Source organism: Herpailurus yagouaroundi, unplaced genomic scaffold (genome assembly GCF_014898765.1).
Source record: "Herpailurus yagouaroundi ecotype Mexico unplaced genomic scaffold, PumYag 77, whole genome shotgun sequence".
In the NCBI taxonomy this organism is placed as follows: domain Eukaryota; kingdom Metazoa; phylum Chordata; class Mammalia; order Carnivora; family Felidae; genus Herpailurus; species Herpailurus yagouaroundi.
This window is the reverse complement of record NW_024412388.1, coordinates 17713955-17738434: the sequence shown is the minus strand read 5'-3', so window position 1 is coordinate 17738434 and position 24480 is coordinate 17713955. Positions and strand designations below refer to the sequence as shown.

The 24480-nt window shown below is 46.4% G+C and overlaps 1 protein-coding gene and 1 non-coding gene across 2 annotated transcripts; both read right to left on the bottom strand.

Annotated features, from left to right (window-relative positions):
* Window positions 1–8276: 8276 nt before the first annotated feature.
* Window positions 8277–20111, bottom strand: ELOA (elongin A). The gene is made up of 11 exons (XM_040464735.1): window positions 20094–20111; window positions 19786–19863; window positions 18837–18943; window positions 16454–17636; window positions 15956–16070; window positions 15047–15202; window positions 14857–14954; window positions 13496–13676; window positions 13048–13159; window positions 12162–12337; window positions 8277–10896 (listed from the first exon to the last, which is right to left on the bottom strand). The coding sequence occupies exons 1-11, from the start codon at window positions 20094–20096 to the stop codon at window positions 10835–10837; spliced, it is 2271 nt and encodes a 756-aa protein (XP_040320669.1). The 5' UTR covers window positions 20097–20111; the 3' UTR covers window positions 8277–10834.
* Window positions 19325–19470, bottom strand: LOC121027956 (U4 spliceosomal RNA). Its single transcript, XR_005789018.1, has one exon. It is a non-coding gene; the product is annotated as a U4 spliceosomal RNA (small nuclear RNA).
* Window positions 20112–24480: the final 4369 nt, after the last annotated feature.

Sequence of the window (24480 nt, the reverse complement as noted above, 5' to 3'; positions counted from 1 at the left end):
AATAAGTTCCATTCAAACATATTTTGATGTCCTAGTTCAATTTTGTGTGAAATAGGTGAGCTGGGTTCTGGTTCAGAACCGCACAATGTCATGAATTATTCCTGCTTTCCTATCACAGTTTCAGGCCAGGGGCCTGGCACATGGTAAACACTTTAGTAAATATTTGTTTAATTGAATGATACTCTCAGTAGCCTTTCTTTGGAAAGACCGTGGGACTAATACAGGCCTTACTTACTCAGGATATCTACTCACTTCTGGTTTCTAGCCTGTCATTTTCATCTTTGTCATCCTTTACTGATTTGATTTTTTTAATTTTTTTTAACGTTTATTTATTACTGAGAGACAGAGAGACACAGCATGAGCATGGGAGGGATGAAGAGAGGGGGAGACACAGAATCTGAAGCAGGCTCCAGGCTCTGAGCTGTCAGCACAGAGCCCGACGCAGGGCTCGAACTCCCAAACCACGAGATTATGACCTGAGCCAAAGTCGGACGCCTAACCGACTGAGCCACCCGGGCGCCCCTCCTTTACTGATTTATTGAGCACTAATGTGCCGAGAACTATACTCATGATTTTGTAGATTACCTGGGCAATTCTTTTCTGGGCCAGTTTGGCTCAGGCTGGATAGCTTGGAATGGCCTCACTCACATGGTTGGTTGGTGTTGTCTGTCAGCCGAGGTGATGGGAGCCATATGCCTCCAGTAGGCTACCTGAGCTTAGTCACATGGTAGGAGCTATAGAAGCAAGAGAGGGAAGACCCAATTGCACAGGCACTTTTTAACCCTTGCTTCCATTATTTTTGCTAATGTGCCATCAGCCAAAACAAGTTTCGTGGCCAAATCCAAAGTCAAGGGTGGAGATACTGACGTCACCTTTTGGTGGGAAGAACTATAAAATGCTGTGGCTCCTTTCCCCCTCCTCCCCACTATATCTGTATTAATTATATTTTGTTGTGTGAAAAACAGTTAACATGTATCTCAAAGTTTCTCTGAGCCAGGAATTTGGGAGTGGCTTAGCTGGGTGGTTCTGGCTCAGCTCTCTCACGAACTTAGGGTCTTTTCAAGGCTTGACTGGGGCTGGAGGAGCCACTTCCAAGATGGCCACTTACATGGCTGTCAGGTTGCTGCAGGCTGTTGACTGGAGGCCTCAGTTCCTTGTCATACACACCTCTCCATAGGACTGCTTGCGTGTCCTTAAGACAGGAGAGCTAGCTGTCACCAAAGCAGAGAGAGCAAGGTAGAAACCACAATGTATTTTACAAGCTAGCCTTAGGAATCACATACAGTCATTCTGGAATATCCCAGGGTTCCACAGATTTGGTCAGCCAAATTCAAAGTGTGAGGGAATTATATAAGGTTATGAATGCCAGGAGATAGAACTCATTAAAGGCTGGCTACCACACTACCATACATATTAAGTGACTGTTGACAATATCTTTACTTTTCTCTTATACTTAATTGGTAATTTGAAGATAAAAGTCGTTTAGAATTTTGAAGATTTTGCTGTTTTCTTCTAGCTTTGAGAAGTACAATGCCATTCTGGTTCCTGATTTTTTATATGGATTCCCCCCCCCCCCCCCCACCGCTCCCTTTCTGGAAGCCTTTAAGATTTTCTCTCAGTCCCTAGTATTAGAAAATGTGATGATGTTGTGCTTTGTTGTGGCTTTTTGTGATCCACTGTGCTGGATATCAGATGGACCCTATCAATTTAGAAACCCTAGAACAGGGCGCCTGGGAGGCTCAGTCGGTTAAGCGTCTGACTCTTGATTTTGGTTCAGGTCATGATCTCATGGTTGTGGGATCCAACCCCGTGTCGAACAATGCACAGAAAGCACGGAGCCTGCTTGGGATTCTCTCTCTCCCTCTCTCTGCCCTTCCCTTGCTCTCTCTCTCTCTCAAAATAAATAAACATTAAAAAAAAAAAAAAAAGAAAGGAAGAAAGAAAGAAACCTTAAAACAGAATCTGAGCACACAGGTTAGGACATCTGCACACATGTGCCCAAGGCCCCTTGCAGGGAAACATACTTAAAGGTATAAGGAGAAGAAGAGGGGAGGGTGGTGAGGGTCCTGCTTCTCTCCCTTCCCCCAACTTCTAGTGCAGAGCTCTGAGAAGCCCAGAAATTTGAACGTGGCCTTCCAGGTCATTGTGAAGGTTTATTTTTGTAGGTAGCAAAACAGACTGTATTTTGTATGACAGTTCATGAACTCCATTTATAATTTTTTATTTTATTTTATTTTTTAATTTTTTTTTACATTATTCTTTTTTTTTTTTTTTCATTTATAATTTTTTAAATATGCCTCCAGTTGTACTTTTGTCCCCATCCTACAAACATTAGGTATGGCCTGCTGGGCAAGTTGCTTAGTTTCTCTTCTCAGATTTGTCATATCTAAAATGGGGTTAGGGGTGCCTGGGTGGCTCAGTCGGTTAAGTGTCCGACTTCGGCTCAGGTCACGATCTCACAGTCGTGAGTTCGAGCCCCGCGTCGGGCTCTGTGCTGACTGCTCAGAGCCTGGAGCCTGTTTCAGATTCTGTGTCTCCCCTCTCTCTCTGACCCTCCCCCGTTCATGCTGTCTCTGTCTCAAAAAATAAATAAATAAATAAAATGGGGCTAATAAGAATACCTACTTTGTAGGGTTTTATTATGCGGGTCATAAGAGATCATGCATGGAAAATGTTTGGAACAACACCTGGTCAGTAGATTGGAAAAGGTTAGACAGTGACTGTTAGTCTCTACTAAGAGCAAGGTTTTTGACTCAGCGCCCCTGTCTGCTTGGTTGGGAAACTGCAATTGCTTCAGCGGGCCGAATTTGGAGGGAACCAGCAGTTAGTTAGAGTATTTTGGCTCTGAGTTGGAAATAATGCCCTTTTGCCTCTGCTAACTGGCCTTACTCAGCCTGTCCCTTCTCCTGCACTCCTACCTTGCAGGGATGTCTGAGAACAAATGGACATCCTCACTGACTTCTAGGACTGCCTGGGGCAGGTAGGAAAAGTTTCCAATTTGTTTCCTTCTCTCATTCCCAGGTCCCTTGTAAACTTTTCTGCGGTTCAAGAACTGCTAAATTTGCACCGGCTGTCTTAATTAGGCTGGGAGAAACGAACTGTTTTACTTCTGGATGCCTCTGTGTGGCTAAGAGTGTGGTAAAAATATAGCCAACAACCACACGGTGCTAATAATGCGCCAAACACTGTCCCGAGGGCCTTGCTTATATTATTTTCTAATCTTTATAACTGCAAGTGTCCTATTATTATCCTCATTTTATGGATGATGAAACTAGAGCACAGAGAGGCTAAGTAACTTGCCCAAGGTCACACAGCTGGTTAGTATTGTAACTAGGACCTAAACCCAGGCAGTGTTTATGCTCTTAACCACATTGAACCTTCTCCAAATATTAATTAACATTACTGAGTACTTACTAACTGCCAAGGGGAGACCCCAGAGCTCAGGCCCTTAACCACCACGCTGTACTTACCAGCTGGGTGACCTTGGACAGTCATTTTCCTCAGAGCTTCAGTCATAACAACAACCCTTTACCAAATGCCCCTTCCATGTGGGGTACTTCACCGTATTCATCATCAACATCCTGGCTAACATGTCCTGAACTCCATGTCTCAGGCACTGTTTTAAGCACGTTACACATTTTAACTCATGAAATCATTACTTAATAGCTCTGCAAGGTTCATACATTTTCCTCCTTTTTGGAGGAAGAAGCAGGGATACAGAGAAATTAAGTGACTTGCTCAAGGGCACACAGCTAGGAAGTATGGGATTTGAAGTTGGGTGGCCTTGTGGATTATCTGAGGATCTAGGCTGTTGCAATTGCTTTTGGAGTCTTTGGTGCCGTTAGCAAATATTTCCAGTTCTCTGTGTCCACACACACGGAGGGATTGTACTTCCTTATCCCCTTGAATTTAGGTGCAGTCAGTGAAACATGATGGAAATGATGGCTGTCACTTCTGGACTTAGCTTAGTGGCCAGTGCAGTATTCTTCATTCGTCTTGGAAACCTTAGCAGCATGGGTGGGTGCCTCCCTTAGCGTGGGTCCCTGAGTGAGGATGATGTAAAGCGAAGCCCCAACAGACCCAAATTGGACATATAGTTTCAATGAAAAACAGACCTTTGCTGTTTTGAGCCACCAAGACTTGGGAATTGTCACTACAGCATGCCCAAGTCCAGGGTTCCGTATCCTCAGTACTATTGACATTTGGGGGTCAGATAATATTTTGCTTGGGCGGGGGGGCTGTCCTGCATGTTGTGGAATGTGTAACATTTTTGCCACGTGTCTTGGTAGGGGTAGAATCACCTCCGGTTAAGAATGACTGCTCAGACTATCCTAATAGTCTGAATATCCTGCCAGTCCTAAGTAAACCCCATTTAGGTATGATTTCCGTTTTATTTTTAAATTATATTTATTTCTCTTTGAAAGAGAGAGAGGGAGGCAGAGGGAGAGGGAGAGAGAGCAGGCTCCCCGCCCAGCACAGAGCCCAACACGGGGCTTGATCCCGTGACAGTGACATCATGACCTGAGTCGAAATCAAGAGTCAGACGCTCAACCGACTGACTGAGCCACCCAAGAGCCCGTTTCATTGTTTCGATATGTTGTTAGATTCTGCTAATATTTAGGGTAATCACGCCAATATTCATAAATAAGATTCGTCTCTAATTTTTCTTTTTTTTTTGGTTCAGTCTTTATCCATTTTCCATGTCTGCATTATCCTAATTTCAATAGCACTCTCCTTCCTTTTCTTTGCTTCGGAATAGTTTAAGTGGCGTTGGTATTACCTGACTTTAAGGTTGAAAGAATTTCCCTATGAAACCATCTAGAGAAGAGGCTCTACAACCGGTTTGTCTATTTCTTCTGTGGTAAGGAGGCTGTTTAGACTCTAGAGGAGTCAGCCTTGGTAAGTTGCTTTTGTCTGGGAAGTTATCCACCCCGTACAGGTTTCCTGATCTGTTTCATACAGCGGTGGCTCAGGGTTTTAAAAACGGGGAAATTTTACAAAGAAGTCTAGATTTCTGTCTTGTCTTTAAAATTCCAAAGACATAGCTGCAGGTGGAGCTATAAATAGCTTTCATTTCCTGTTTCCCCACCCCCCTCCTACCATCTTATGCCAAATTCCTGGCATGTGAGTTGTGATTCCTGAGACAAGAAGGAATTAGGTAGAGTCTGCCTTTTTCGTGGCTGTTAGGGGCTATATAGCATAAGGACCTGAAAGAATAGACGGGAGTCCAAAAACAGAAAAGTTGAAAAACCCTGTCTGAGGCAGCATCGACTAGGATTTGGGTGATGAGGAAGGACTTGCTGACCTCTAAGTGGTTCGCAGCTCGTGACCCTAAAGCTTCAGTTCCCATCAATAGGAAATAAAGCTTTTCCTTTCATTCTAAATTTAGAGGGAATGAAGGAAGGACATTAATACGTATTGAGCTCCCTTTCTCTCATTGGATCCTTACAAGAATTCCTATGGGGTGTGATCATTCCCATTTTACAGGTGAGGAAACTGAGTCAAAGAGGTGTCACAAAGCTAAAGGATAGTGGAGCCAGGATTTGAACCTGGACCTAACTCCCTTTAAAAGCTCACGCATTGCTTTTCCATTACACTAGGCATTCCCAAACCAGGCTGTTCATCAAACTCACTGGGGAAGGCCTATGAAAAGTATTTATCTCCAGATCCTACCTCTGACCCATTTGAACAGATTTCTGCCGTGGGGCCCAGAAATCTGTATTTAAAAAAAAATTTTTTTAAGTTTATTTATTTTTAAGAGATGGAGAGACAGAGTGTGAGTGGGGAAGGGGCAGAGAGAGAGAGGGAGACACAGAGTCTGAAGCAGGCTCCAGGCTCTGAGCTGTCAGCGCAGAGCTTGATGCGGGGCTCGAACTCACCAGCCATGAGATCGTGACCTGAGCCGAAGTCCGACTGAACCACCCAGCACCCTGAGAAATCTGTATTTTAAATAATGATTTGTACAGTTATCTGGTTACTGTTTTCCTCTACTAGATGGAAGCTCCAGGAAGGTAAGGGCTGTGTCTGTCTGACTCAAGGACACGGAGCGGGGGCAAAGTGTACTGTGTGACCAGATGTGTAAGCTTCCCAGCTCTGACCGGTGGGCCAGCTGCAAAGAGCTTGTGGCAAATTAGCCAGGGCCGTTCTCAAACTTTTTAATAATGTACATAATATTTTAATAATTTTAATAATGTACAATAATTTAAGAATTACTTATTGTTTGGGGAGCCTGGGTGGCTCAGTCGGTTAAGCATCCGACTTCAGCTCAGGTCATGATCCCATGGTTCGTGGGTTTCAGCTCTGCATCAGGCTCTGTGGTGACAGCTTGGAGCCTGGAGCCTGCTTTGGATTCTGTCTCCCTCTCTCTCTGTCCCTCCCCCGCTCACGCTCTGTCTCTCTCTCTCAAAAATAAATAAACATTTTTTAAAAATTTAAGAATTACTTTTTTTTCTTTTAATGCACACTCTGGGGCCCCAACCCCAGAGATTTGAGAGTTGAGAAACAGAGGTGTAGCTATATTAAATTTTGATGTCTGAACTTTCCACCCAAGTTTTTGAAAGGGGTAAAAATAGTAGGCATCACAGAAAGGGAAGTCCAGGAGCCTGTGAGGACAAACTGCCTGTTTCACCATTTAGCCAAATAATCTGAGAGAGACTCAAGTGGATGTAGAACCCTAGTGGAGATAGGCTGTGAAGGGGACATCTGTCAAGGTGATAAGCCAGCGAGAGGGTTCTTTTGGGCATTAATTACATGCAGCCAAGAGAAGAAATCATTCTTTCTTCTTTTTTTTTTTTTTTTTAACGTTTATTTATTTTTGAGACAGAGAGAGACAGAGCATGAACAGGGGAGGGTCAGAGAGAGGGAGACACAGAATATGAAACAGGCTCCAGGCTCTGAGCTGTCAGCCCAGAGCCCGACGCAGGGCTCGAACTCACGGACCGCGAGATCGTGACCTGAGCCGAAGTCGGCCACTTAACCGACTGAACCACCCAGGCGCCCCAAGAAGAAATCATTCTTAGCAACAGTTAGGGGATCTTTTTGCATTGGAGGTCAGCTTTGCTCCAAGGGCCCAACCTGGGGACGTGTGATTATATAGGAGATGGGTAAATGTCACTGACAACACGTGCTTGGGACAAAGGCCGACACACAGCGCTGCTCACTACCGCTCATGCTTGTGTCAGCTTGCACACCTTCTCTGTGCTTCAGTCTTCTCATTTTAAAAATGGGGCCCTGACCACCTACCATGAAAGATCATTGTGGTAACCGAGCGAGTGTATAGGAGTCAGAGCAGGGCCTGCCCCCCCGTGGTAGGTGCATCCCCAGTGGGCCCGGTGACTCTTACCGGACCGCGCGTGCCAGACTTGTGTGCCACTGTGTATCCCAGGGTCCAATCCGGGTGCTGGCTCCACAAATGCTGAATTAATAAGTAAGGGACACAGGGCTAACTTACAAACTCCGGGTCGTCATCCATCAGATCCCATGTTCCATCGTTTAATGTACAGAGAACTTCTTACAGTGAGAATTCGATCCAGTAAAGGCTGGGAAGAGGTAAGCCCACACGCCAACAACGCCCTCTTCAGGAGAGAAGGGTGACAACAGCGTGCCGCTGGGGGATTGTAGGTTTGATGCAAGATCCAGCCCCGTGTCTGCAGGGGCCGCAAGCTGCAAGCACCCGAGCCCTGGCTCCCGACGCTGGGTAGTGATGGGTAGTGATGTCCAGACGCTGAGGCTCCTGCAGCTCAGCCAGGGCCAAGGCGCGGGTGCTTATCAGGTCTTTGCTGACACGACCCTTCTGCACAAGTTGTCATCATGCTCCTGTTAGGAAATCAGTGGAAGATGGAGGAGACGAACCCGGTCCTTCCCACCCCGCAGTGACCGACTGACAGGTAGGGTGGCACACACTTTACAGTCAGAGAATCTGGGTTTCAAATCCTTTCCTTTGCTGCAGGTTGGCTGCGTTATTTCATCCTTGAGCCTCAGTTTCCGGCTGTAATAAGGGGTTAATCTCTCAGTCTCAGGATGACAAGGGACAGTGTCTGGTACCTGCAAGGTGCTTGTTTTCATCTGAGTTTCCTCCCTCTGCTCAGGGGTTCTTTACCCTCAATTCCCATCCCCCAGTCCTGCTTTGCTACAGACCTAAAACCCAACATCCTTGACGAAGCCCAGGCCAGGGATTAAGCTCTCTGCCTCACAGCCTGGGAACCACACACTCTGGTGACCGACCAGCTGCCATTCTGGGACACGGTAAGGGAGAAAGGAAAAAAGACCACAGCGCGTGGAGTTTTGTTTTGTTTTTTATTTAGACATGGAATTGTCCTTCCTTTTCATATAACTTATCTAATTAAAATATTCATCTTGGTAGTTACCACAAAAAAGTAACATAGAAAATTGTATTTACATTTTGGGACCAAAATACAAAGGAAGAGCAGGCAGATACCTTGCTCTGTTCCCTCCCACTTCCCGGAAAGAGAAAGCCCGAAGAAACTGCTCATTACACCAAGGATCACAAAGGGCTCATTTGTAATTTGGTGATTTGATTTGTATGTAGTGTAGCACAGGAGAAACAAAATTGCACACGTTTTCACAAATGAGACCAAACGTTCGACATCATCCTGTTTTGTGTCTGCTCTGCAGCCATTTCAATAACCCAGGTGAGAAGGTTGTTCAGAAATTCGGCTTTTTCTCTTCCCTCCTTACGCTTCTCACCAAGTCACATCCCTGATGCAGACACTCTTGGAGGAGGAGGAGGGAAAGATCTGGCTCTACGCAAACAGGGCCGATCAAAAGTCTTTATGTGCTAAAAATGGGTAGTGACGTCGGCGTGAACAAACAGATGTCCTTTCCTTCCTCCCTGCCTAAAGACTCCTAACAGAGGAAATTAAATCACACACAACCGAATCTGCAGTGTGAAATACCGGTTTCAATGACAAAGACTTGAACACGCGGCTGAGAGACAAATTCAAGCTGGTGGACACCTACGGGAAGCTACTCCAGGCCAACAGATGTCTGGCACCTGACCCAGATGTTCACTCGGCATTCGGTAAGAGGCTTCCTAATACCAGATTTGGGGAGCAGGCCCAGGCTGGGAGTGGAATGCAATACAAGCGATCAAGAGAAATCATGTTTTCCCCAATTCAAAAACACAGCAAATTAAAACAGGGCAACCCTTGTGTCCTGTTGCAACAGGCACCCTGGCACAGCAACGCACACTGAACAATGCAGCTTCTGCTGCACAGATTCTCTGCCGGCTCCGGAATCTTCAAAGTTAGCCTGAGGTCTCCGGGATGGTTAAAAGCAGTGGACCCCATATTCTGGGCTCTGAGGGGGCTTGTCAAGAGGGAGCCTGCCAAGCTCCCGACGCTGTCCTACTAACCACGCCCTCGGTCTACCCCTTGGGTGTCTGGAGGGCAGGCACCTCAAACTTACAGCATCTGCTTCCCCTGGGTCACAACCAAGTGGGTTCCTACTAGACCAGCGCTCCCCAGCAGCCAGGAAGAGCGCTGACACTGGCCTCCTAAGTGATGTCATTCCTCTGTCAGCTTGCAAGTGAGATCCTCCCTTCTCAGACCTGATGGGTGTCCCCTGCGTTCTCCCCCATCCTGACACTAACAGCTCAGACACTTTGCCTAAGTGGGCCGTTCCCTCCAAATTCTGGCTTAAACACCCTAGAAGTAGAGAGTGCTTCAGCTGCAGAGTTCTCTGCAAAACAGCAAATTCCTGTGCTCTCCCAATCACGTGATCTTACCTTTTAAAAGAAAGGCAAAAACAAAACCCATTTCCAACACAGCATTACAACCTTTAAAACCACTCACTTCTGTTAGCAGTTCACAGGGAACACAAGATTAAAGTGCTGGCTTTTCAACCTCTGAAGTTGTGGTGGGTGGGGGCGAGGGGGGGCACAAAAAGCCCTGCCGTGTGTTCGTGTCTCCCCCATGCAAGCGGGGAGGAGGGAAGATAGGGGAGGGAAAAAAGCCCTAAAGTTTTGAATCAGAAATTGTAAAAATGTTGGGGTTCTGTGCAAATTGATCCCCCAAGTTTGTGTCCTCTAGTGAGCCTCAAAAAAGTGGGAACTGGCAAAAAGGCTGGGGAAAAGACTCGAGACCTTTACAAATAACCTCCTTTAATAAATACTATTTAATGAGGAAGAAAGAGATGCACCTGCATAGGAACTCAAGCAACACTGAGAAGGGCCTCCGAGGTGGAGCGAGAACACTCCACGTCGAGGCGGCCCTCTAGGGCGGGCAGCCCAGGACCCGTTCCTCACCCTCCGTGCAGCAGGCAGCACACAGGCTCTGAGGATGCCCAGCCCTCCCTCTGGACCAGGGTCCACTCAGGAGAGCTGAACTGGGACAGGGGAATGGCTTTCACTAGGTTTTTATCTAACTGTAATAAAGAACCCTGAAAATAAAAGGCTAAGTGTTTGATAGAGGACCTAAAAAAAAAAAAAAAAAAAAAAAAAAAAGGAAAGGAAAAAAAGAAAAAAAAATACTGGGGGTAATATAAATACAATCTGGGGGCAATATTTATTAATTAAAACTATGTCTTATGGTTTACAAAGAAGCTAATTAACAACAAAAGTATAATTGACCTTAAAATCCTCAGTAAGACTGAGGCTTCACATCTTCTCCAGAATTCTGAAGTGTTCTCCAGGCAGGGAGGCAGTGGCTGCGGCACACAGGTTCACAGATGCCCACACCTGCAGACCGTGCAGGATTCGGAGACCAAAAGGTTCCTCAGAGCAGAGGATTCTCGTCTCCTCTGGAAGTTCCATTCCCTAACCCCCATTGTCCTTGTACTCCTCCCCCAGATTTCATCTCCAAGGTGAGTCCTCAGTTTATCGTCGGGAAAACCTGTTCTTGAAAGCTTTAATCGTCTTGGCCATCATTGGGGCGATTTCTGTGGGAAGAGAAATAAGGCGGTGGTTTCAGATTGTGGCAGTTTAGACACACACTGTGAGTGGTTCACAATCAAGGCCAAGCCTTGCTGCTCTTGGCTCTGCACTACCAGAGGAATGGGTACAGCGGTAACCATTTCTGATTTCTAGCACCACAACAGCTCCATTTCCTGAGCACCTGCCGGGCCCTTGCCGATCCCTGGCTCTAATTCCAACCACGTCCCCAACCTCCCAAGAGACTGGCCGACCTGCCCCTGGTTGTGCAGTAAGCGGAAGGACTGGAATTTAATACCTAAAGGCCAGCCTGGGCCTTAATTTTACTCTGTTCCACCACCCCCCGCCGCCAGTATCCAAACCAGCAAAAAGCAGCCCCTCTCACTCCCATCTGTCCAGTGCAACAACAGGTCTAAGATGTGCTCAGTGCAGACATCACCTGTGGATGGCTGGCCTGCCCTCTTGGATGCTTAACCTGAGCACAGAAGCTTCTGCCAACACTTCTACCTGCCCGTGGGTCTTGAAGTGAATCCAGAAGCATGCTTTTTTAAATGTTTATTTTTGAGAGAGACAAAGAAAGAGAATAGGACAGGGACAGAGAGAGGCAGACAGAAGATTGAAGTGGGCTGTGCATTTTAAATGCTTATTTTTTAAATTTATTTTTGAGAGAGAGAAAGCGCGAGCAGGACAGTTGTAGAGAGAGAGGGCGACAGAGGATCTGAAGCGGGCTCCGAGCTGACAGCGACGAGCCCAATGTGGGGCTTGAACTCACGAACCATGAGATCGTGACCTGAGCTTCTGACGTCAGATGCTCAACCAGCTGAGCCACCCAGGTGCCCCTTACAGAAGCCTGGTTTTAACAGGCAGACACCCCCTTAGAATACTGGGGACAGTCTATGGTAAAACTTAATGAAATATAAAATATGCACAACTAGATATGAAAACACAAAACTCAGAAGCTGGAATGATAGGTCGTAAACCCTCACTAAGATGGACTACAAGCAATTAATAACCGTCACGAACCCCTGGAGAAACAGGTTTACACGTAGGTAAACGAAGCGGCGTGCCAAAATGAGTATTCACCGCAATCATTATTTGCAAGAGGACTCGTGCACTGCAACCAAAGCAGGGGAAGGAGGCACCCACATCGAGCCCAGCCATGCGCAGAGCACGTATGCCTCGTCTGGCACGCACGGCGTAATACGACGATAAAGATGCTACAGAGCTCAAATACCGTTTTGAAATATCTGGGCGTGAACCCCAAGTCACTTACTCTTCACAGTCGGTTTCCTAGGATCATAGGAAACCGTGCTGAGCACGGGAGCCAAGTGGGCACCGCTGGTGCTCGGACCATCATAGGCGGGCTCCTCGGGGCTGGCGCTGAAGCTGTTGCTGCCACTGCCGGAGGGAGTGTGGCTGTTTCCTGTGGGATATGGGGCCGGCTTAATCCTGCAACACAGAGCAAGCTAGTTAGTCCTGAGTGTGACGAATCTGCCCTCAGCACCGACAGCCTGAAGCTGGCCTCTCTGAGGAAGACCCAGTTTTGTGGCCCTGACCAGTGGACGCGAGCACCCGAGATCCTGGTGATGACACAGAGACGACAGAGTTTAGCCCTTCAGAATGAATGATCATCTCAACTCAATTTTCACCCTTTAGGTGTGAATCCGTATTTTTCAAATGCTAATGTGACTTAGATTATACAGTCATCACAGCAGCATGGTTTATTTATTTATTTTTTTTAGTTTTTAAAAAAGTAATCTCTACCCTCAACATGGGGCTCAAACAACCCCAAGGTCAAGAGTTGCATGCCCCACTGACTGACCCAGCGAGGCATCCCAGCCGCCGTTGGTTTAAATGGGGAAAGGGGAAAGCATGAGGGAGTATCTCCCAGAAGCCGGGTCCTGTTCTCCATTGACTCTTGACCCCCTGAGAGGCAGGAATAATTGTCCACCTACGCTGCAGTCACGGAAGTGGTGGCTTGGGGAGGGCACGTGCTGAGCTGGTCAAGGTCGGCCTCCAGAACCCTTGACCTGCACTGCCATGCTCTCACCCCAAAAGTGAACTGCTTCCTGCCCCTGGGCTGCCTCGGAGGGTTGGGTAACAAGCTCCCGGGGTTCTTTTCCGGGGGCACAAGGAGCCCCTGGAGGTGCAGAGCTCACCTAATTTTCTCAGGCACAGCTGCTCCTCCAGTTCCAAACTTCTCCTGTCTCCGCCGAACATCACGAGGGGGCTTGGCCACAGAGTTGACAAAGGCCATCTTTGCCTGCCGGCCTGTAGAGAAATAGGGAGATCGATACCTGCCTTTTTGAGCAGAGACGCTACTGTTTTTTTAATAATGTACACTGGTAAGAGACAAAACCTTCCCAGGTGCTCCCAAAGCTAGGAGATTATCAACGCTGAAAACCCCTGTAGGCAGTAAGTGTACTGACCGAAGACACACTCCATCCCTGCGCCCCTTCTGCAAAAGCAGGCCAGATACAGGAGCCAGAGGCTACATGAGCCCAGCCCACCAAGGCCCTGCTGTCGATCAGAGGACAGGGCTCACTGTTTCGCCAGATCACCTCATCCTGCTCGGCTCCCCACTGCCACCCCCTCGCCCCCCTTTACCTTTGGGCTTATTGGCATGTGCAGATCTGATATTCTTTGTCAGTACTCGTAGCCGCTGCTCCCGGGCATCCTGAAGCCGCAGGTACATCTCCCGCCACGACTCATACTCTTCCGGCCTTTCTTCCTTAAAGTCTCGGTGACAATGAACTTTCCATAATTGATCTGTTTCCTCAATTAATACCTAAAATCAGAACCAGGGCATCATTTATATGTAAGCACTCTGACAGATTTCTTTTCCATCCTCCATCACCTCAGGCTGACCACTTTCCTCCTAATGATTTTTTTTGGTCCTTGTAGTAGTAGTATATTAAAATACCACAATTCTAGGAAAAAAAAAAAAAATCACTATATTAAAAACACGTTAAGGGGGCATCTCGGTTAACCCAGGTTGGTTAAGCGTCTGTGCTGACAGCACAGAGCCTGCCTAGGATTCTCTCCCCCCTTCTCTCTGCCGAACCCCCCCCCCACCTCAAATAAACTTAAAAATGTTAAGTGCAAGGCACTGTACTAGCTGCTTTTGGGGGGGTTGTGGGACTAGGAGAGAAGACAACACAGGAACTAGCTTAAGATCAGTCTTTCTCTGGGGCTCCTGGGTGGCTCAGTCGCTTAAGCATCTGACTCTTGATTTTGGCTCAGGTCAGAAGCTCATGGTTTGTGGGTTTGAGCCCCATGTTGGGCTCTGCGCCGACAGTGTGGAGCCAGCCTGGAACTCTCTTTCCCCCTCTGCCCCTCCCCATCTCGTGCTCAAGCTCATGCTCATGCTCTCTCTCTCAAAATAACTAAATGAACTTTAAAAAGGAAAAAAAAAGATTAGTCTTTTCCTTTAAGGAAACCAGTGACAGGTAGACCTGGCATGAAGTCACATCCAGGCACTTCCCCGGCACTCCCTGCAACTGTCACCCGCAAGGGTTCAGAATTAGAGACAGCCAGCTAATGTGACCGAATGACCTTTATGTCCCGGCGTTACAGGAAAGATATCTGGACAGACCTGGACGCCTCTGGGACACACCCAGCCAACCTGTGCTCTTCTATATTCACCAGACACCCGAGTGTCGAAAACAAAGCTCTGTCCCTGCCCTGGATCCCAGAGGCCGAGCTGCCAGAATTCTCCCTTGACCTGTGACCAGGCGAGCTAAGGAGAAGGGTGGGTAACGTTTTCCTGGTCCTTTTGAAGCTCACTTTGAAGCCAGAGCAGGTGCTAAAAACACGCACGTTTACAGGCCCACGGGCAAACCAACAGGCCCACAACAGTGAACCGACGCGTGCCACCGCCCTTCACCCACTACGGATTCAGAGACAAAGCTACTTCTGGAGACGCGAGCCCGACGAGGGCCCTCTCTGCACCCAAACAGGATACTCACGTGATTGCATTCCTCTATGCGGTACAGTTGATCAGGCGTACACCTCTCCAAAACGGGTTCGAGGACAGAATACGGGACGCCTCCCACTTCAAAGATCGCTGCAGAGAATCAAAGGTGGAAGTGTCGAATATTGGCCAGCCCCGCCAAGGCCACAACGGGGCTAAGAGCAAGAGAAAAGCGTGGGACTTACAATCAATGTTGTTTTTAAGAACCCGGATGCACTGCTGGTGCAAGGTCATCATTTTGGGGAGATAGGCACACTTGGAGCCAGAATACACCTGCATCTTGGAATTCATTCTCCGTCCGGTGAACCCAGCTTCTTCCTCTTCCTGGGGTGAAGACAGTGCTGCAGGGCAAGGACAACAGGACCGCGCGTCACACAGGGCACTAAGCTGTGCAGGGAAAGCTCTCCTTCTCTCCCCCCTCCTCAGCCTCCCACTGCCCTTTCCCAAAGGCCACCAGGGCTACCGGTTTCTTGTGTGTATTCTTCTAGCGAGTCTATGCAAAATTAAGTAAATATGTATTTCATTCCTTTTTCACCGATTAAAAAACCCCCACTATCAACTTTTTTCATTTGCCACATTTTAGAAATCATCCTAAGTCAGACACAGACCTTCCCACATTTTTTACAGCTGTACAGGAGGCCACTGTGTGCGTGACCACGGTTCATGTGATTTGTCTCTTGCTGAGGGACCCTTATGTGGCTTCTAATTCTTCTGCTATTAAAACTAGACCTTTTTTTTTTTTTTAAAGATAAAAAGCTCACGTACAACATATGAAGGGTAGCTAGTAACCGCAGCAAAGATTTACTGAACATTCACCCTGTGGAAAAACCCAGAGTTAAGAGCTTTACCAGCATTATCATTTTTAATCCACTTAGTAAGTCAGACACCATTATCAGGTCCACTTATGGAGCATGAGACTGAAGTCCAAGGATATGATTACCCAAGTTCATAGAACGTGAAGCCAGAGCTGGGATTCACACCCAAGCCGTCAAACTCCAGAGCCCAGGACACTAGAAAGCTCACCCAAATCTTATGACATCGTGAACAAATTTTTAAAATCTTTGTTCCATTCAGAAAAGAATGCAGAAAATTACCTTTTCGCTTTGGTGGGAAGGAGGACATCAATTCCAGGGTAGGAAGCGGCCGGTAATTGGCCTGGATCACGGGTAACGGGAGGTCTGGCAACACGGGCAATGCATCAGCGGGGACCTGCGGTGAGAACACCAGTAACTGGACAGCCCGCTGGGCAAGCACAGCTCCCCACCCTCGGCCGACTGCCAGCCGTGGTGACCAGGCAGGCGACTTCACGAGCAGACCCAGGCTGGAGGAGGGCTGTCGGTCAGGTCTGACACCACCGAGGGCAGGAGATACACCGGGATGGGCCCAGCACAGCGGGACACCTCTGAAAACACTCGTCTTGGGTACTAGCTACACCCTGGCAGCACCTCCAAAGGCCTGGAGGCGATTACTTCAAACTGAAACGGCAGGCCACGGAAAAGCCAGCCAAGCACGACAGCGGCAAGACAAGTCCTGGGAGCTGGGCGGGGCCAGATGCTCTGACTGGGAAGCCACCAAGGGGCTGAAGTGCTTACCTTTTTCAGCTTGGCTGAATCGGCTCCAACCGGCTGAAGCCTCTCGGACTTGTTTTCATTTACCTTAGGTAATTTCTGAACGGAGTCCAGGTTTTTATTAGTGCTTTTCGAATCAGTTTTTTTAAGTCCTTTTTCTCCAAGAGTCGTGGCTGAGGCTTTCACAATCTTTTTCTTTTTCTTCCGGGGCTGGTCGTAGCTGAGGTAGGACTCAAAAGACATAGTGGGCTGCTCAAATTCATCATCCATATCTGCCTCCTCAACCTTAGGGAGGGAGCCCACTGACTTTCTATCTGAATGAGTTTTTACCTTCCCTTCTGAAGTTTTTAGGTTGTTGGAACCCCTCTCTTTCACCTTGGGCAGCGGGTCTCCCGCCCCCTTTCCTACATCTAAGCTGTCTAGACTCTGCTTATTTTTGTCCGATTTGGTTTTCTCTGGGTCTCTGTGCTTTGGCTTGTTTTTAAGGTGGTTGTCTGAAGCAACTTCCAAGGGGGGTAAAAACTTCTTCTTGGTGCTGCCCTCTTTCTCCTTCTCTTTCTTGACACTAGAGGGTGGTTTCTCCTTCGTGCTATCCCCTGAGAGCGGCCTTCGGTTTTCCTCTTTGGAGACAGACTTGTGTGATTTCTCTCTGCTCAAAGACGCCTTCCCGTCTCCCCTGGCATCCACTGGACGTTTTTCCTTGTAAGAAGATCTGTGCTCCTTGTTCTGACTCACAACCCCTTTCCCCTGGGGATCCCCCAGGTGTCGGTCCTGACTGACCCCCAGTCTGTCCTGAAAGGCATTACTGTGGCCTTTCCCAGGCTTCTGATGTGGGACAGAGGGCTCATGATCTTCCTCCGGGGATCTGTAATGGTCTGTGGACATTTGATGGGGACTGGCAGATGACGGAGGGGACTGAACATGGCCGTAATCAGAAGATTCGTGGTCTGAAGAGTAAACGGGGGAAACTCTATGGCACCTCTTTCTCTCGTCTCTCCTCTCTTGAACATGAGACACTTTGTGAGTTCTCTCAGGTTCCGAGAGTTTCCTGTGTTTTTTCTGCCTGTGGTCAGGACTATAGGATTGGCTACTGGAGGCTTTCCAGTTTTCCTGGTAGTCCCCCTCTATCTCCTCCTTCTGAACAGCATCCCTGGGGCGCTTCCGGGAATTGCTCTTGTCAAAGTCCTGTTCATCAGGCTCGGAGTTTCTAGAATAAAAGAAAAAGCAGATAAAGCAGATATAAATCTCAGTGTAATCTTTGTTCAGAGGACAAAGTCATAGAACCTGAACTCACAAAAATAGATGGAAACAGATGCAGAGTTAGACACAAGGTCTTGGGAAGAGGGTGAATGGATTCTGCTCTATGATACTCCACTGTTGTGAGACTGGGAAAACTCAAATATTCAACAGATGGAAAACGATATGTTTAAGTACAGGATACAAAGATCAAATATCTTGGGGACATGAAAAATGCTTTGAAGTTTTTCAAAACAGGGATAATTTAACTTGTTATGTTAAAAAGGGGGCTGGGGCGTCTGGGTAGCTCCACAGGTTAAGGGTCTGACTCTTGATTTTGGCTCAGATCATGATCTTGTGGTTCATGGAATCGAGCCCCACATCGGGCTCTGGGCTGACAGTACAGAGCCTGCTTGGGACTCTCTCTCTCTCTCTCTCTCTCTCTCTCTCTCTCTCTCTCTCTCTGCCCCTCCCCTGCTCACCTGTGCAGAAGTACGCAAAATAAATAAACCAACCTTTAAAAAAAAAAAAAAAGATGGGGGTAGGTGCTATTGCGACACCTCGCTGGTTGGAGGATGCCACTCTTGATCTCAGGGTTTGTGAGTTCAGGCCCCATGACAGGTGTAGAGATTACTTAAAAATGAAATCTTAAAAAAAAAATGGAGGGGAGCAGGCCATTATTTATATAGTTTGTTCCCAACTGTATACAAACATTTTTTAAAAAGAGGGGAGAGGAATGTCTGGCTCTTAATTTCAACTCAGGTCATGATCTCACAGTTCTGAGATCAAGCCCTGTGTTGGGCTCTTCAATGAGTGTGAAGTGAAGCCTGCTTGAGATTCTCTCCCTCCCTCTCACTCTGCCCCTCTCCCCTGTGTGCATCACACACTCTCTCTCTAAAAATAAAAAAGAGTAGAAAGAAACATATCAAAATACTAATAATGCTTATGTTCGGATGGTAGAATTACAAAAAATTTTCATTCTTATTTCCATTTTTTAATATTTTCTAAAATCCTATAATGATCATGAATTATTTTTATAATCAAGGCCAAATAAATGTTTTAAATAAGAAGGCAGAGAAGGAATAATAAAACGTATCCTGTCTGTAAACATTCTAGGTACCATATTGAAGCATGAGGTTGAGCAAACCTACAGAGTAATCAACGTTCTTACCGCTCCACAGGAACCAGCTTCTTCCACTGGGCCACTAGGTCCCTGGCAAAGCTTCCGACATGCTCATGTTTTCGTAAGCTATTTACTGTTTTCCCAACCCCGGTCTCCTACAAATTTGACAGAAGAATTGTTAGAGGGTCGTGGAACTAGGCTCACAACTTTCTGAAGAAATAAGGCCTCTTGCTTTGAGAAACTCCTTCCTTAAACATATGTTGCAAGTCTCAACATAAAATTACTTTGTGTCTATGCCTCAAACCTCTAATGACACACAGTAGCAAAGCACACGACTCCAAAGAGAAAAAAACAATATATTAAAATACTTCCAGAACTTTAACAATAAATAACAAGAGTGATTATGGCAGGTGGCAGGCACTGAGCTAAGAGCTTCGCATACAATGTCTCAATGAGTCCTTAAAACAACTCTGTGAGGCAGGAATCTGTCCAGTTATTAGCCAGAAGTCCTAGAACGTGGATCTGAATCCAAGACTAACTGATGCCAAAGTCAAAGTTCTTTTAATTTTTTTTTTAAATTCTAAGATAAAATTCACCACTTTATTATTATTTTTTTCAATTAGCAATAATCGTACCTTGGGTAAACCTCATTGGCCATGATAATGCCACACTGCGCAAAGCTCATTTTAACCATTTTAAAGTGTATGGCCTGTTGGTTTCCAGAACACTCACAATACTGCACAACCATCACCACTGATTCCAGAACATTTCCGTAAACCTACAGAGAAACCCCATTCCTCCCAACTTCCTCCACCTCCCTACTTTCGGGCCTATGGATCTGCCTGTTCTGGACATTTCACATAAATAGAACCATACATTATGTGGCCTTGTGTCTGGCTTCTTTCACTTTCAAAGCCCATGCTTTTAACCTTACTGTACAATCCCTCCCAGTGGGAAGGGGATGGAATATAGTTATATAATATCTAACAGTTCTTACCGCAAGAATGTCTACTGTAATAGGCAAGGTGGAGAGTTTCTTCAAATATTTCAAGAGCTGTAGAGAGAATAAAAAAAAATTAATTTCTAAATTTTTTTTTCAACGTTTATTTATTTTTGGGACAGAGAGAGACAGAGCATGAACGGGGAGGGGCAGAGAGAGAGGGAGACACAGAATCGGAAACAGGCTCCAGGCTCCGAGCCATCAGCCCAGAGCCCGACGTGGGGCTCGAACTCACGGACCGCGAGACCGTGACCTGGCCGAGGTCAGACGCTCAACCGACTGCGCCACCCAGGCGCCCCAAAAAACATTAATTTCTATAAAATCAGAATCACTCACTGGAAGATAATATCTGACAGTTAAGTGCTTATTGAGTTCTAAGTGTTGTACAGTAATAAGTATGGTTATTATCTCTATTTTACAAGTGTGAAAACAGGCTCAGGAAAGTGAAGTTACTTGCCCCAGGATGCAACAAGGGCCAGATACACGCAGGTCTGTGGCTTTAGATTGCCTGCTTTCAATTACTGTGCAACACCAAGGTGAGAGGAGACTTAAAGAGAACCAGACCTACCAACTCTAACAAAAATCAACAACTATCGCTGCCCCAGTTTTGAGAGAGAATTTCTGAGAAAGGTACCAATTTAGGGAAATTACCCATGAACCCAGCACAAAGGAAAGTAAGGAGGAGAAGAGGTTTCTCCAGGAAAAGGGTATCATGTTTCCAGGAAGAGTCACAGTTTAACAGAATTGTTTTTTTGATACAAGTGGGAATTTCAAGACCTGCGTCAAGTTGCCAGAATCAGAGCTTTGCTGGTGCAAATGGTGAACACAAAATGTCTGCGTAGATTAGGAAACTGATCTGGGTTTGGCCACATTTCCTTTCTGTAGTCCTACAACTAGGTCAAAATCAGGATAGCAGAGCTGTTGAGACAGAGCTCCGGAGTTGGGGACACGCTTCAGTTTGGCCCTGTCATCGCCCTGCTGGGCGATCTTGTGCAAGTCATTAACCTTCTTGAACCTCAGTTACTTCATCTGCAAAAAAGGAACTGATCCTGTCTCTTTACAACGTTACAAGCTGTGAGGATTCTCAGAGACAAACCATGTGCAGTCCTGGGCCACAGTGCCTGGAATAGTAACAGTGACTGCCCCTCACATTTCAGCATCAGATAACAAGATCTGCCCCCTTTCCACCATAAGAGCTCCATAAATGTTTTTTTTTTTTTAATGCTTATCATTAATCATTTCATTCATCAACTGACAGCTCTTTCAATGTCTCCCCTTGATCGTCAACCAGAGAGTCCCCAGCTAATTCCTGCTTACTCCATTTGTACCCTAAGTTATGATTGGCTATACCTCTTTCTAGGACACGTGTATATGGATATAAAACACACTTAGCCTTCAAGGGGTGCTGCAATGTACAAAAAATAGTAACTGTGACTACCTTCACATTTCAGCATCAGGTAAGATCTGCCCTTTTCCATGTGTAAACCAGTCTGTAATTGGTATGCCATATTGCTATTAGGTGTAGGAGAAAGTATGTTCTTCCGGTCATTCTACTTCAATAATTACTCAACTCAGTCTCTAGGCAGAGCAACTGGGTCACCAGTGATAATCTTGTTTGGCTGGGAATAAATGAGAAGCCAAGGGATGTATCTAGGGAGTTTCACCTTCATAGCTGAATGAAAATTATTCTCCACTTCAAATTTGATTACCACCATCATCCATCCAACTCAGGATAAAGTTTATGTGCGTTTCTGGTCACCCAAGCTATGGGTGCAAAGATTAATGCTAATTCCATTTCTTAAAGGGAAATTCAGGGTCATCGTAGAGGTTAAAAATGGGTTGTCTCCCCTAATGCCATTCCCTGGAAGATATTTATAGACCATCTATTGTGTGTCCGCTATGTGTGTATGCTAGTAAGTTCTTACACGTGTTACTGCATTTCATCTTGGTTAACCAACTCTATGAAGTGGATACTTTTCTCCCCATTTTTGATACTGAAGCAGTCCAGTAAGGTTAGTCCCTTGCCTAATGAGCTAGTAAGTCGAGTGTGTCTACAAAAGCATGAACTACAAAGACAGGAGAAACATCCAACACAATGACACTGTCCTTAGAAAATAAGAAAATAGAACAGGCGCTTATGTGCCTGGAAACAAAGCTGAAGAGCTCGTCCTCAGTATTACCTTGTCAGACAGTTTATAAAGTTCACAGAGTAAAGGAGGTCACCACAGGGAGTCCCAGGACCTCTACAAAGCCAACATATACAGATGGGGCCAGAAGTCACTGAGGGAGTGTTCATCTCAAAGCCTAACACTAATTGTGAAGTGTAAATGCTGCCTTTCTGCTTTGCTTTGGGTTAGCAGGGGTGACTTGAAAGCAGACAAAACTAAAACCCTGGGATTTTCAAAGTGACTGCGTGCACCGTAAGAGAAAAAGGGCTCCAGAGCCCTTCTATTTTCAATGAGGTTCAAGAAAGAACAAAGCAGTACCAAGGTAAAAGCACTTTGGGCATCCTCAGGTAGGTGGAAACTTGCTGTTATCAAACCAAGGGACCAACTGCAGAGTTTGCAAGAACTGATAATAGCTCATTGAGAAACGCCAAACATTTGCACAGTACATGCTTAGGAATCTCAGCTGTCCTTTGCACACCCCCTTCAACCCAAAGAGCAAAAAGATGTTCCTGATGTTGACCCCTTGTTCTCCACTTGCTATCTGTGTTCTCCGTAGTTTTCACATTCAAAATGTAACACAGGACAGGTAACTTTACCACCCCTGAAAACTTGTTTCCAATTAAATGGTAGGAGCCAAGTGACCCTGACCTGATCCCTTTTCCTCAAGTAAGCCCACATCACTGATAGACTTAAAGCAGAAAACAAAGTTACAGTTAAGCACCTACGTTTAATAGGAGTAAATCCAGGAACATAGGTCTGGAATCAACCCTTTGGCTAATAATGGTTTGAAAATGCGAGTTAGCTGCAAAGTCAATACTGCTATATAATCATCTTGCAATTTCAAGAACAACCTGTGGGAGCCTGTTGGGTTAACAGAAGGCTGAGAAGGCCAGTGTGCCAGCTTGCAGTTTTCCGCTCTGCAGTTAGCTCATTTCTGAATGCCAACTATTGTGTCCTTTGCAAAAAGGATCTCCCAACATTTTCTCATCTTCATAATGCAAAACCAGGAGCTCTGGATGATCTGCGATCTGGGAAGTGAAAGCCCAAACACTCACGATAGTCACTAATAATTCAAGTAGGATGAGACACCAACAACCCTTTTCCTAATTTGAAATTTCATGCACACCGACTACTAGAAGAGCTACTTCAAAATTTAAATTCCAGTGGAAAAGGACTATGGATACTACCTGGCACTTTTTTTTTTTTTTTTTAAACCTTATAGTAATAAAGACCAAACTGGCAGGGAGGGGGTAGAACATAATACTGCTTTAAGGTTTTAAACATCAGTCACAAACCTACAGTGTTCAGGAAAACCAGCTAGTGCTCGGAAATAACGACCACTTATTAGATGTCCACAAAGGGTTATTGTAAAAAGAAACTTGTAAATACGTCTGGCCACTAGGAACTGAAGCTGCAACAGAATATATACCATAAACTGAAAGCATTTACGTTTTCACAGATTCAAAACTAAGATGGCTTCCTGAGCCATACCTCTTTGAGCCAGGTATGCATAAGAAGTTAAAGAGTGGCCTGATGGTGAGCTACAGCGTACAGCTTTCAGAAGTGGAGAAAAAAAGCCACCTCGGCCAGGCGCCAGGCTCGAAACAAGGCGAAGAGAAAGGAGTCCTTCAAAAACAATCAATCTGTAGAGTGGTGACTAAGATCTACCGAGCACTTCCTATAAGACTGGCCTTCCCCCCCCACCCCCCAAGGGGAGTCCTAGGAAGCAGGTGAGCAAACAGACTCAGCAAAGAAGTCCCCAGTGTCCGTGGCTGGGAAATGGATTAGAACCCACACGTTATGGCCACTTCATCTCCACTCCTTTCCTCCATTACTCGGTCTTCAAAAGGCACTCTGGGGCTCAGAGATCCAACTCAGGACCTGCACACTCCAGCCAGAGTGCTCAGGGGGAACGTCTGACACCTAAGTGTTTTCATCAGTGTAGTTCAGTTTTCAAAAAATTCTAACATCCAGACACTGTCCCAGACTCTGAGAAGAGGGATAAAGTCGAGAGAGTGGGAGGAATGCATTTAACTTAAGAAAACTGTCTAAAAAACAAAACAAACCCCTGAAAACTCGCTGAGTGCAATTAAAAATGGTTGCCCATCGTGCACAGCAACGAGGAAAGGTGGCTCTTACCTTTCCATCAAGGCCAGAAGGAAACGAGCTGCTAACTCCTAACCTTTTTTTTTTGTTTGTTTGTTCCAATTGCAACCAAGTTCTTAGGCGTACCTGCAGCTAGGGGACGCGAGGTTTATTTTGTTTTGTTCTGAAAGGATTTACTGAGAAAGCGAAAAGGTCCGCGTTCTCGCATCAAGCCGGAGAGCCGTACGAACGTCTGTGAGAGACGCAGGACCCCACACCGAGCCCAGACGCCACGGGAGCCCAGGCAGAACCGGCTCCTTCTCCCTCCGGACAAACGTCCGAAGACACCGAGCCATCGCACACATTTCGCAGCGAGAGGGCCAGCTCCAGCGAGCTCGCCCCGCGGGGAAAGCTGGCCCGGGCCGCCTCCGGAGCGGCT

What these genes read in the sequence shown, in the direction of transcription:
- ELOA (XM_040464735.1), bottom strand. An exon ending in ATTCAGCCAAGCTGAAAAAG is followed by an intron (nt 16,071 to 16,453) that starts GTAAGCACTTCA and finishes TTCTCACCGCAG; the next exon opens with GTCCCCGCTGATGCATTGCC. An exon ending in ACATGCCAATAAGCCCAAAG is followed by an intron (nt 13,160 to 13,495) that starts GTAAAGGGGGGC and finishes ATTTCTCTACAG; the next exon opens with GCCGGCAGGCAAAGATGGCC.